The following is a 13,613-nucleotide window of genomic DNA, read 5'->3' on the forward strand; positions in this document are numbered from 1 at the left end:
GAAAGGAGAGCCAGATGTTATGATGTTATACCCAAAGGGTTGGACTTACTTCAGCTTGTTTTCTACATGCGACAACTCTTTATTACTCGTTACGTCATTACTTCATTACTCATCGCAGTCCCGTCACTCAGAGATCATTTCTCTTCACTCTACTCGCCAAGGAACATGTACTGTAAAAGGCTTACATAACTGCACAGCTGAGATCGAATCCCTTTGCGAAAACCTCCAGTCAAAGGGAAAGATGCCTGCGCATAAGCACTATGGCGATGCGGTTGTTACGTTACATCTCTCGAGAGTAAAGGAAAACCTCCGCAAGAAGCAAAGGGATGACGGTTAAAATGAGCTAGGGACGCTTGCCAGGACCAGACCGATCGGATCTGAATGCGAACAACCCAAATACAGGTGTCTCTGTTCAAATTCACTCACAACGATGCCGCACTCGAGCGGCTGGAAACACGGCCATGATGTCTGGACAATACACTAGACGCAAGCTTGTTGTTTTCAGCGGTATGATCATGGATGGAGGAGTTAAATAGTGGAAAAGACAGACCCCAAAAAAACAGCCTGAAATTTGGATGAACAACAATAACAACAACAGAAACAATCACAAATACAACAGCTCAAATTACAACAAAAGCAGTAACAACAACAAAAACAGTGACAACGACAACAGTAACAATAACAATGAAAACAGCAGACACAACAACTGTATTAGGCAACAATAGCACTACTACTAATAATAATAATAATAAAACTTCTACTGACGTTGGTGTTTTCAATACGCGGACGCATTATTTCGTATAGCTGCTATAATAAACCAGATCACAGGATTTCCGCAACATTAAACGCAACAATAAAGCGATAAACAGCACGTTTCGCTCTTTAATTAACAAACAACTGCAAACTGCAGTGAAATAAGAGGAAGAACACAACTCCAAGAAGTGGAGAAAACAAAATCGACTTCACTGGAACTCCAAACGAGCTGCGTGTTCAAAATCAAAACGATTTTTTGTTCATAACAAAATGTACGTTTTTTGCCCGCTACGCTCCGTTTGCCGAGATTTAATATGAAACGGATCGTCTAATGAAACAAGTAATTAAGCTTTCCATTATTTCGGTCTTTATCACACAGCTGTCCGCATCCGGTTAGACAGATGAGCGTGAGGAAGAACAATAGTTTCACTTATTTCCGAACGCAGCTGCAATTCTTTGAGGAATGAAAAGCGAATGCTTACGTTTACTATTTAATCCTATTATCTCTCTATAGCGAACACACTGTTTCTCTCGTTCACACTCTGGACTCCAAACTCCAGCTGGCAGCCGTTTTAACATCTATACTTCATCGTACGCTGACACGGTTGAGATAAACTTTACAACCAAGTGCGCTCTCTCTCTCTCTCTCTCATGTCTTCTGACATGTCTGTCTTTCTTTGTATGTCTCTCTCCAACCATCAGTCTCTTTCACTGTCTTTCTCTCCATGTGTCTGTCTCTCTCTTTGTGCCTCCAGCTCTCTGGATGCTTGTCTGTCTGTCTGTCTGTCTGATTCTCTCTCTTTGTCTCCAGGTCTCTCTGTGTGAATCATTCCATGTGCCTCTTTCTCTTGCTCTCACATTCTCTCACTGTCCCTCTCTCTCTCTCTGTCTCTCTCTCTCTGTCTCTCTCTCTCTGTCTCGCTCGCTCTCTCTGTCTCGCTCGCTCGCTCTCTCTCTCTCTCGCTCGCTCTCTCTCTCTCGGTCTCTCTCTCTCGGTCTCTCTCTCTCGGTCTCTCTCTCTCGGCCTCTCTCTCTCGGTCTCTCTCTCTCGGTCTCTCTCTCTCGGTCTCTCTCTCTCGGTCTCTCTCTCTCAGTCTCTCTCTCTCAGTCTCTCTCTCTCAGTCTCTCTCTCAGTCTCTCTCCTTTTTTTGCCACTCTGGCACAGTACTACAGCTGTAAGACCACATGATGCCACACACTCTGGCACTGGCCTCGGCTGCTCACCCTTGTGGTTTTACGCCCTGCACCCGAAACATCTGGAGGCAAACTAGAGACTGGAATACATTTCTGAGTGAAAGCTGTAACGGAGTTTTAGGTCAAAGTGTCTCATCTTCTGTCCATTATTAAAAACCACCAAGGAAAGAGTGTGTGTGTGTGTGTGTGTGTTTGTCTGAGAACTGGAGCACTAAACAGGGACAGGAAGCATTGCACAGAAGTGTGTGTGTGTGTGTGTGTGTGTGTGTGTGTGTGTGTGTGTGTGTGTGTGTGTGTGTGTGTGTGTTAAAGTGCCGTTTCCCTCAAGCACTTGGAGGACATCTGCAAAACAGATGAAAGCAGGTCAGGATCTTTAAAACCTTAATAGCGTCGCTCTGACTTCACAAACCCTCACACTAACCTTAAATTAGGATGACAACAAAGTTTCAAGCTTTTCTGAGACCGAAAGAGAGCAAAATAACAGAAATATGTCAAGAATCTCCAAAATACAGAGACAGTTATAAAAAATAACCTCTAGCTTTGTAAAAACAAAACTTAACAAAGACAGAGAGAGAGAGAGAGAGAGAGAGAGTGAGAGTGCCTAATTTTAATTAAACTTTCCCTCTTCGTGTCTCTATATATTCTATCTCTCTCCCACTGTAAGTATCTCTCTCATCTCTCTATTAGAAATAGACTGGAATCTCTCTCTTGCTCATCCTCCCTCTGCATGGGTCTGTTTTTTCCTGTCTTTGTGTCTCTCTTTCTCCATGTGTGTCTCTCTCCATCCCTCAATTTGAGTATCCAGTCTCTCTCTTTCTCTCTCTCTCTCTCTCTCTCAGATTTTCTGTATCTCTCGCTGTATCTCTCGCTGTATCTCTCGCTGTATCTCTCTCTGTCTCAGATTTTCTGTATCTCTCTCTGTATCTCTCTCTGTCCCAGTTGTGTCTCTCTCACTGTCTCCCCTTTTCTCTCTTTCTGTTTCAAAATGTCTCACTCTCTTTCTCCATGTGTGTCTCTCTCGATCCCTCAATTTCAGTATCCAGTGTCTCTCTCTCTCTCTCTCTGATTTTCTGTATCTCTCTCTGTATCTCTCTCTGTATGTCTCTCTGTATGTCTCTCTGTATGTCTCTCTGTCCCAGTTGTGTCTCTTTCTCACTCTCTCCCCTTTTCTCTCTTTCTCCATGTTTCTTTCTCTTTCTCTCTCACTCTATATCCCTCTCTATCTGTGCAAGTCCCTATCTCAATGTAAGTGTGCCCCCACCCCACCCCCGTCTCTCGCTTTCTCTCCCCATCTCTTTCTCCATTTGTGTGTGTTTCTTTCTCACTGTAAGTGTCTCTCTTTCTCTCAGTCTCAATGTTTGTCTCTTTATTTCAGTACGTGTGTCTTCTTGTTCTCTCACTCTGCGTCTCGCGTCTGAAATTTCACTGTCTCGCGGAAGTCTGGAGAACCGATCGGATTGTAAGCTTCAACATTCTGAAGCTTGTAGCCAGAAAAAATGTATATAAACCATACAGCAACAAAAAAAACAGGACTTGCATAATCCGGACCGCCATCCACCACCGATCAGGATGTCGTTCACATCACCGTGGCAACCAGAGCAAAACAGTATAAACAGAAGCATCAGCGGTGTGGTCATATCATGGTAGCTACGATCTTTGCTACACTTCCCTGAGTTTTTTTCCCTCAACAAAGCAGTCAGTTGAAAAAAAGAATGTTTAACTTAGATAACGGAATCCACAGGGTCCAGGAATCACAGCAGGAAACAGGGTTTTAGTGCTTGTTTTGGTTTCTCTGAAAGTACGGGAACATTACTGCGTAAGCAGATCAATTAGTGGCAAGTACGAGGACTGTTTGTCAAAGAGGAGACGAGGAACTCTGGGTCACTCAATCCTGAGTGTGTGTGTAAACACACCATCTGGGCTTCGAAGTCCAAGGCACGCTGAACTGCCCTGTCCTAACCTCCACCATGGCACGGATGCTCTCAAGCACTTTCCCATCAGCCCCCAAGGGACGGGGGGAGGCACGAATCAGCGCTAAATGTTCTGTTTATTAAAATTAGTAAAGAAATTAAGAATTGGCATGAATTCAATTTCGCTTTTCCAGCTACTAATGGTTTATTGCACCACAGCTCTGTTTAAACGACTCGTGCATTTGTTTTTTGACTTACATTCATGTGCTCATTGTCTCAAAGCAGCTTTACAGAACATCAGAAACATAGTACACAAAGTGATTCATACATAGATTAATATAATACAAAAGTCAAGATTAATATTAGGCTTATATTTAAATGTGTTTGTATTTATCCCTAATAAACAATCCTGAGGTGACTGAGGCAACTGTGGTGAGGAAAAACTCCCTTAGTTGGAAGAGGAAGAAACCTTGAGAGGAACCAGACTCAAAAGTGAACCTCATCCTCATTTGGGTGACACTAGAGGGCTATCGTTTCTATAGTGACGGCTTGTTGACAGGAACTTTAAAACGTTCTGTTATGTTAAAAACAAAACACATGATCTGTGATACGCTGTGTTTTTCTGCGAACATTTACGGAAGAAGTCGTCAATTTCTGCATTTTTTAAGAGTGAATTTTTCCACTGTGGTGAAGTCTTTAGCTCTTTTTCAAGTTTTTTTTTTTTTTTTGGTTTGTTTCTTTGTTTGTTCTATTAGACGAAAAACAAAAAAGTGTGTCACGATGCTGCATAGGCATTAAACGCAACAATTAACAGTTATCATTTAATGTTTTTTAAAAATAAGTCTTCGATGGTGAGAGTATGTGGAATAACAGGAATAAAACACTGCTCATATCAACCACATAACCGCAATCTATTAGTAATTATCTTCCTATAATAGTTCACTCCATACAGGTCTCTTAGACATCGGTTCTTCCTGTGCATCACCAAGCTTCCGAGTGGACACGTCAAGCCAACTAGACGAGGCAGGACAGGCTGTGATGCTTAGCGAAGATGTGCTTGTTTACAAAGAGAAGCGTGTAAAAAAAAGGACACATTTTTACGTCATAGGCTTTCACAAGCCTTGTTTTTACTACTTCCTCAAACATGTTTACGTGACACAAAGCCGTAACGTAAATCGAGCGACGGATGAAGCATCACGTCGGAGTGTTCTTGAGGCACACAGCCAAGATTCAGCACGCAAAGCAAAAGATACAGACAAACACGGCTAAGAAAAGACTAAACGTACACGTCCTCGTAGTTCGCAGCAGCTGAGAAAACACACACATGCGGCACAAAACGGCTGCTGAGAACGAATCGAATAGCATGCTGTACTTTCTGATCTGAAAGATGAGCTCAGATGAGTTCTTCGTCGTGTCTGTGGGTCAAACCGACAGCATGAGACCAGAATACCAATTTGTCCCACAGCCACTAGTAATAGGGGACCCTGTCTTTTTCAAGGGGTGAAAACGTAAAAATGAACAGCCAAGGGCCCCCATTCAGCTGCAAATGAGGACAAGGCAGAAAGCTGGGCCATGAAAGAGCGAAAAAGAGCAGGATGAAAGAGAGGGAGGGAGGGAAAGACGCAGAGAGGAGGACAGGAGCCGGAAAGAAGTTAATAGAGGCCGAGATCACGGAGACGACTGAAGTTCGTGAGTCTGTAGATGTGTGTGTGTCTGTGTGTGTGGGGGGGGTTTCGTCTATCAAATAACAAAGCAACAACCTTTAACATCATCTACAGCAGTGAATTCAACAAACTCAGCAAGGATAAACCAGACATTTATATACACACACCGTAAAGATTTATTCCTTAAAGAAATTGAGTGACAGAAAGAACGGTAACGAGGACCACGGGGACCTAAAGTTAATCACTACCCTTAAGCCCAAGAGCCACCGCTTCGTGTTTAAATTGATATATTGAGGTTAATTAGCCAACATCGATTCATCTTAGGAGTAAAATCAGGAAACTGTTCCAATGACAGCAGATCTATCATAACTATTTCCCTCATGGCTTCATCTCATCACTGGCATTTGGTGACATATGAGGGGATATGATGTCATACATGAGTGACATTAAAATTGGGAATAAAATCGACTTTATCGATTTGTCGTCGCTTCGATTTTTCATGTATTAGGTATGAGTCCTGTTTTTTTTTTAAGATACATCACACACACACGAGTTAAAAGATACGTATTCGACGTACCTTCGGATCCAAAGCGACAAGGAAAAGTACTTTAGTTCTGAGAAATGTGTGTAGGATGTTCCACATCAAGCCACAACCACTAGAGCAAGGCATCAAAGAAAACACAATGTCCAATAGATGTTGCGTCACTGAATAATGGCAAAGCTTCTTAACACAGTGTCAAGATCTGACAGCCAAGGGGGGGAAAAAATCTAAGACTTTTTTTACTACCCGGATTGGAAAGTTTCCAAAAAAAAAAAAAAAAAAGAAAAGAAAAAAAAAGAGGAAAAACTTTGTGTCCAGATTTGGTTACATGTCTCGTGCTACTTGATGTGATTTTGCCCAATTTTGTGCCAATTTTGTGCCAAGTACAGTGCAAAAAAACAAAAACAACAACCCAAACAAAACTCTTTGCAAACGCGCGCACACACACTCACGCACGCACACACTCACACTCTCCCTCACACACACACACACACACACACACACACACATATTTTGTTTTTGTTGTTTGGGGCTTTTTTGGGGGGTTTTCTCTCGCTGTCACTTACGTGGCTCGTGCAGACGAGGACGAGGGGAGTGAAGGTGTGTGTGTGTGTGCGCGTGTGTGTGTGTGTGTGGGAGAAGGAAAAGGAGAAGAAGAAGCAAAAAAGAAGGGGAAGAAAAAGAAAACAAAACGCCGCGGATTCTTCTCACCGGCTTTGCACGGGTCTTTGTAGTCGATCGCTTCTGGAGAACTCATCATCGCTTCGTCGTAGTAGCTCGGATCCGCCGCCGCGTCCCAGTCGGTGGCCGTGGAAACCGCGCCGAGGCTCGCGAGCAGCAACAAGCAGCGCGTCGCGAGCTCCATGATCCGGAGAAGCAGCGGAGGGGCGACACGGTGAGATACACAGCAGCAGCAGCAGCAGCGCTCAGAGGTAAAGACCTACTAGGAGAGACAGATGATAGAGAGAGAGAGGGAGGGAGGGAGGGAGGGAGGGAGGGGGAAATGGGAGGTTTCAGAGGGGGTGGGGGGGTGAGTGGTGTGGGGACGGACATACGGACGGACGGACGAGATCCGTCTCGAGGGCGGGTTTTACTTAGTGATGTTCGTGATGACTCACTTTAACGACTCGGTTCCTTCGAAACAACACGGATACGTGAATCGAACCAGACGGGTGTCGATACTTTTGATTCATGACCAGCCATGTGGTGTCTCAGTCAGACCTGCTTTCTGCAATAGCAAACAGCTGAACAGCTTTGTGTTTATCTCAGATTCACTGTTTTTTAGCTTTTACTAACTAACATTCTGTCTGAGGTTTCCATTCATAGCTGACAACCTTCCAGTTGGTCCTGAAACACAAATGAACTCAAATTAAAGTTGTGTGTTTAGGGATTGTGGTGATCACTGACTGGTTGGTGCTGTTTTTGTGCTGTTCCTGAGAGAATCGGAGGCTGTGAGATGCTCTGAACTGGTCGTGTGATGCTGAGACGTCGCACGTGGACGTCGCTGGCGAAGTTACAGGAGCGTTTAGTTTACATACGCAAAGGTTGAATGGATTCAGCAAAGTTCCGAACGTGTTTCTGTCTATCTTTGTACGATACTTTGAGGTGAGTGTGTGTATACCTCAAGCATCAAGGAGAGATAGAACCCAACTACGCCTGAAAAGAATGCATAATGTGCTGTCCCACCCTAAAACCATCAGATTACAGATGGATAGCGCTGCTCAGTTCCTAATTCACTGACCTCTTCACGCCTGTCTGCTGGGAATGAATTACAAAGTCAGAGTCTTTTATCAAAGACAGACCATCTTCACTGAAAGGCTCCTAAAAATACAATGTTGGAAAGCTACGAGGCATGATTGCTATGTAAAGGCCTGTTGATCTCTTTGTATCTGTTATAGTGACGATCCCGTGGCCGAAGGTTTGTGCACGCCTGGCCAGCACACCCATGTCTAATACCTAGGACCCTGTGCGTAAAGCCTGCTCCATGAAGATATAATGTGCCAAGATTGACATAGAACAACTCAAGTGTCCTGCATCCTGACTGAAAACCTCAGGGATTAATTGGATCACCAACAACACCCCAGGTCTTCTTGCCTAGCATCAGTGCCTGACCTCACTAACGCTCTTGTAGCTGAATGAACACAAATCCACACAACCACACATCAACATCTAGTGGAAAGTTATCATAACAGCAAAGGAAGAATAAATCTGAAATGGGATATTCACCAAGCACATATGGATGTGATGGTCAGTCCATGTCCATGAACCTTTGGCCATATACAAATAATAATAATAAAAGTCAATGCGAGGTAAAAATGAACTTTTTCCGTGTTTACATCTTACAGTCATCCTCACTCTCTCTCTCACTCATTTTCTACAGCTTATCCGAGCTACCTCGGGTCATGGAGAGCCTGTGCCTATCTCAGGCGTCATCGGGCATCAAGGCAGGATACACCCTGGACGGAGTGCCAACCCTTCGCAGGGCACACACACACACACTCATTCACTTACGCAATCACACACTACGGACAATTTTCCAGAGATGCCAATCAACCTACCATGCATGTCTTTGGACCGGGGGAGGAAACCGGAGTACCCAGAGGAAACCCCCGAGGCACGGGGAGAACATGCAAACTCCACACACACAAGGTGGAGGTGGGAATCGAACCCCGACCCTGGAGGTGTGAGGCAAACGTGCTAACCACTAGGCCACTGTGCCCCCACAGTCATCCTTCTTTATTATATTTTTTCCAGAAATGTAAGAATAATAAAAATTTCCCACCACATTACCATCTCTCAGTCTGGTGTTTTAATCACAATCATGATTTTTGGTATCTTCTGCTAAATAACCTTAACCCTAATTCAATTTTCTATCGCTATTTCACAGTAACTCGTCCAGTACAAAAGCAATAGCCTACTAACGACTGTATGTTGTTCTTCTGGTATATTCTATTAACCAATATGACTAAATACTACTAGTTGTTACTACATCTACTGAATGTTCGTGATCAGTAATTGTCTCCTTCCTGTTTTCTATGTGTATTAGTTCCCGATAGAGAGGTTTATTTCAAGTGTCATCGCATTATGTGTCATTTTTTGGGAAATGAGTCAATTGTCCTTTTTTGAGATCGGTAGACGGCCGCGGTGACGTGGGAATCGGGATGACCGTAAATTGTTTGTAACGGAAATTGATGTTTCTGTATAAATTTGACTATTGAGCTGAAGGAGCTTAATGAGTAATATATTGGATTAGTAAAGCAGAGGCATGTGGAAGTATAATAATAATAATCTTGAAGATGTTTATAAACTGTTGAATCCTCTCGAGCGAGTGATGAAGATTCCTAGACGTAGACACATCTGTTGGGTTCTACACCGAAGAACCATTACGGTTTTTAAAATAAACTTTTTTAATTACAATTTCAAAATTACTTCTAAGATAAATAATAAGAGAATTTAATGGCCATGGATACATTTATTCCTGTTTTTTTTTTAAGAAATAGTTTTTACTTTAAACAAGCATTTTTTACTCATTTTATGACTTCCAATAATAAGTAATTGTTATTTTTGGAAGAGTGATGAGTCTGGTATATTTCTGGTCAAATGTGGTGCAATTAATATCATACTTTTACATATATATTTTTTATATATATATATTATTATTATTTATTTATTTATTTTTTTGCTGGCATGTGAAATAAAAGAGACAAAAACAACAACAAAAAACCCAACAACAATAGAGTTTAACAACAGTATTTAGCATGGTTACTAGCATAGAATCTCAGCCTCTGAACTCCCACTGGCATCTTCAGTATATCCGACCACTATTTTTGCCAGAAAACCAATTATTCCTTAAATACAGCCCGCTGTAAGTTGTGCTAAATCTGTCATGCTTAGGAAAATCATTGAAAATTCCTCATGTGCCTGGCTTTTTGGAAGCACAGATTGAGTGAAAGCATCAAGTCTAAGTGCCAGAGTTATTTCTCAAATCTTCTAACATGTTGAGTCATCGACGGATGAACAGTGCTGCTGTTCTGCCACGTCACGTTTAGCACAGAGGAAAGAGAATGAGCTTTGCAGACGAGTCTTTCTCCTGGATTTTTCTTTTTTATGCAGTGCTTCATTTCACAAGAAAATACTAAAGTGGTTTTAGGAAGGTGTAATATTTACTATTAAATGAATCATACTGTCCAATGAGTCATAACGAATCATAGACGACCAGCAAAAGTGTGAACAGTTTGTACTTCAATTTGTATATATTTATATAACTCCATGTTTGGACTATGGACTGGTGCAATTTATTGTGTAACTGTTTATAAGGCTTCGTTTCCGGTCTCTATACAAGTCAGGAGAAAATGAGTCATGAGCAAATACACGTTTTGGGAAGAGATACATTTTTACAACATAAAATTACAGCTTGTTGGTTCTTGCCAAAAGGCTCACGGAACTTTCACTGATTTTCACATAAGTAACTGAATGAATGAAACCGTTTAAACCGAATGCTTTCAGTTTTATCATCGTTTATTCTTGATTAGTTCACGGAAATTCAAGCCTGTATGATCTGATATTTTTGACTATTCCTAACTGACAGTTTTTATTGATTTGGGCACCATCTGTAGCCCTTTTCTTAATAATATCATATGTGTTCAACTGCTGAGAAAGAGTGTGAATGTATTAGATATGCTTAAATGGCTCATGCATGCATAAATGAGGAAAATTCCATAAGTTGATCCACAAGCATGAATAGTGTTTTATTTTTCCATATATTTAACTGTGAAAAGAAAAAACAAATAAGACTTCTTTCCCTTTCATTCAGCCTTCTTCAGTACAGGAATTGCCTACGCAATAGACATATATAATATATATCACTATATCTCCATCCAGAAGACCGGCAGCTGTAATTGGTTCTATCAAGGGGGTGAATTTATTTGTGTAAAAATTGTGCATCAAAATAAATGAATCATGGGAGACATCAATAAATTGCGAAAAAGTCACATGAAATTATGTCAGAATCTTATGAGAAAAAATGAAAAACGAATGTACAAAAATAAAACAATTTTTTAAATAAATGAAAATAATATGAATATTAATAGAAAAAATAATGATGTCATAAAAAAATCATGTGGAAAAAAATTGTCCTAAATAAAATAAAATGAAAAAAAAAAATTACTCTGAAAAAAATCACATGAAAATGAATGAATTGAAAAGAAAAAAATTAATTTAATGCATTGTGTGGACAAAAGCCCATGTGTGAAAATGTGTGAAACCTACAGTAATTTATGGAGTGCATTACATTTTAAAATGACCAATTAATCCATTTTCACTTCTGAGTTGCAACATATAATATGGAAAAATTCCAAGAGGAGTGATGCAATCTGTACAATACTAGCTGATGCTAGACATACTGTGCTTCCTGTTCAACCATCTTGCATTTGCATTTCCTACACAGCCCGTAGAACCTGATCCTTGTTTAATATGCTTGGATGGGATTCTTTACATTCAGATAAACTCCGATATAACCTTAAGTTAGATCGAACCTATATGTGTAGGAATGTGCATTGACTCTATACAGCACTCTCAGTGAGAATACAAACAGCGGGATCCACATTAATGGTGTAGATTTGGCACACAGCAGGTTAAGTGCCTGATTAACGCCGTATGATCAAACCCTGTTGAAAGCAATTTATTGTCCTCTCTCTCCATCTCCCTAATTATGCTACAATCACGGGCGTGCTATTATAATCATGTAGCGCTGTTATCGCTGCTGTTATCGTAATCATCATTATGATGATTCAAGGACAGCTTCTGTTCCACAGACAAGCAGTGACTCAGAAGAAGCAGCTTGTACTCAGGATACCATTTAATATAAATTTTTTTTTTTTTTTAATATTAATTTTATGAAAAGGGGACACGGTGGCTTAGTGGTTAGCACGTTCGCCTCACACCTCCAGGGTTGGGGGTTCGATTCCCGACTCCGGCTTGTGTGTGTGTGGAGCTTGCATGTTCTCCCCGTGCCTCGGGGGTTTCCTCCTGGTACGCCGGTTTCCTCCACCGGTCCAAAGATGTGCATGGTAGGTTGATTGGCATCTCTGGAAAATTGTCCGTAGTGTGTGATTGTGTGAGTGAATGAGGGTGTGTGTGTGCCCTGCGATGGGTTGGCACTCCGTCCAGGGTGTATCCTGCCTTGATGCCCGATGACGCCTGAGATAGGCACAGGCTCCCCGTGACCCGAGAATAGTTAGGATGAAGCGGTAGAAAATGAATGAGTGAGAGTAATTTTATGAAAAATCTAGTTTCAGTGTGACCTGATTTAAAAATTGTCACCCAAATGTTTGTCATATTTATTAGATCAACAGCTTAACTGTAACCAGAGTGAATACTTGTCTGTCTTCCTCCTTCCACAAGTTCCACTAACAGCAGAAGCAGAAAGCCAATGGATCGTGGAAACCTCTGTCAGAGCATGAGGTCAGATGCTCTATGCTATTGAAATATCAGAAATCTGATCAGACATGATGATTAAAGATTCATTTCCCACAACCACACCTCTGTCTGTAGTGCTGTAGTTCCTATTACATGATATGAGAAGACAATTATTTAATATTCATGGAAGGAATCTCCAGTGCCAAAGTTCTCTGAAATCCTCTTTTTCGTTTTTTTTCCAGTAACTTGACAAGCTGCATGTGTGTTTTTTGTTATTTTGACTTAACAAACATCTAACATAAAAATGATCATTAAATTAAATTATAAACTTTAGAATATTCTACTAGTACTGGTAGAAGGAGATGTGTTGGAGATGAAGCTGCCAGGTGAGAGGTCAAGAGGAAGGCCAAAGAGGAGATATATGGATTTGTTAAATGAGGACATGCGGTTAATAGAGTAGTCGATGCTGAGGATAGAGTGAGGTGGAAACAGATGATTCGGTGTTGCGACCCCTAACGGGAAACTCCGAAAGTAAACGAAGAAGACTGCTCGACTGATCCCAGGTAGGTATACAGCAAGACTCTATTCTGTTCTAGCACCAAGGTGATAGAATGAACTTCCTCTAGATGTCTGAACAACTGAGTCACTGACCGTCTTTAAACGACCTGTTCCTGAAATACATAAACTAGCGCTAATCCTTTGAAAAAAAAAACAAACGTAGTTTTAGGTTGAAGTAACCTAGTAACTTTGTAACCTAGTGAACCAGTGTTAACGTATACATTGATGAATTCAAAGTACTTTTGTACGTTGTTCTGGAAAAGGGCGTCTGCCAAATTCCATAATTTACATTTACATTTACAGCATTTTGGCAGATGCCCTTATCCAGAGCGACTTACATTATCTCATTTTTGTACAACTGAGCAATTGAGGGTTAAGGGCCTTGCTCAGGGGCCCAACAGTGGCAGCTTGGTGGACCTGGGCTCGAACTCACAACCTTCCGATTGCTAGCCCAACACCTTAATCACTAGGCTACCATATGCCCCTGAATGTAAATGTCAACAGGATGGACTTTTTAATAGCATGGAAGTCAATAAAAAATATTTTTTATAATGTAAAATATCATAAGGGGGGTAT

The 13,613-nt window shown here is 41.4% G+C and overlaps 1 protein-coding gene and 1 long non-coding RNA gene across 2 annotated transcripts in view; one reads left to right on the plus strand and one right to left on the minus strand.

The window, feature by feature from the left end:
* The window catches only part of bmp1a (bone morphogenetic protein 1a), a 61,109-nt gene extending 54,103 nt beyond the window's left edge, over nucleotides 1-7,006 (minus strand). Inside the window, exon 1 of the mRNA XM_060881478.1 lies at nucleotides 6,774-7,006. Coding sequence (XP_060737461.1) covers nucleotides 6,774-6,927 — 154 coding nt within the window. The 5' untranslated portion in view covers nucleotides 6,928-7,006. The remainder of the gene's footprint in view (nucleotides 1-6,773) is intronic.
* Nucleotides 6,856-8,912, plus strand: LOC132853614 (uncharacterized). The gene is made up of 3 exons (XR_009649187.1): nucleotides 6,856-6,994; nucleotides 7,961-8,309; nucleotides 8,443-8,912. It is a non-coding gene; the product is annotated as an uncharacterized LOC132853614 (long non-coding RNA).
* The last annotated feature ends 4,701 nt before the right edge of the window (nucleotides 8,913-13,613 follow it).

The sequence above is a fragment of the Tachysurus vachellii genome, chromosome 11 (assembly GCF_030014155.1).
Source record: "Tachysurus vachellii isolate PV-2020 chromosome 11, HZAU_Pvac_v1, whole genome shotgun sequence".
In the NCBI taxonomy this organism is placed as follows: domain Eukaryota; kingdom Metazoa; phylum Chordata; class Actinopteri; order Siluriformes; family Bagridae; genus Tachysurus; species Tachysurus vachellii.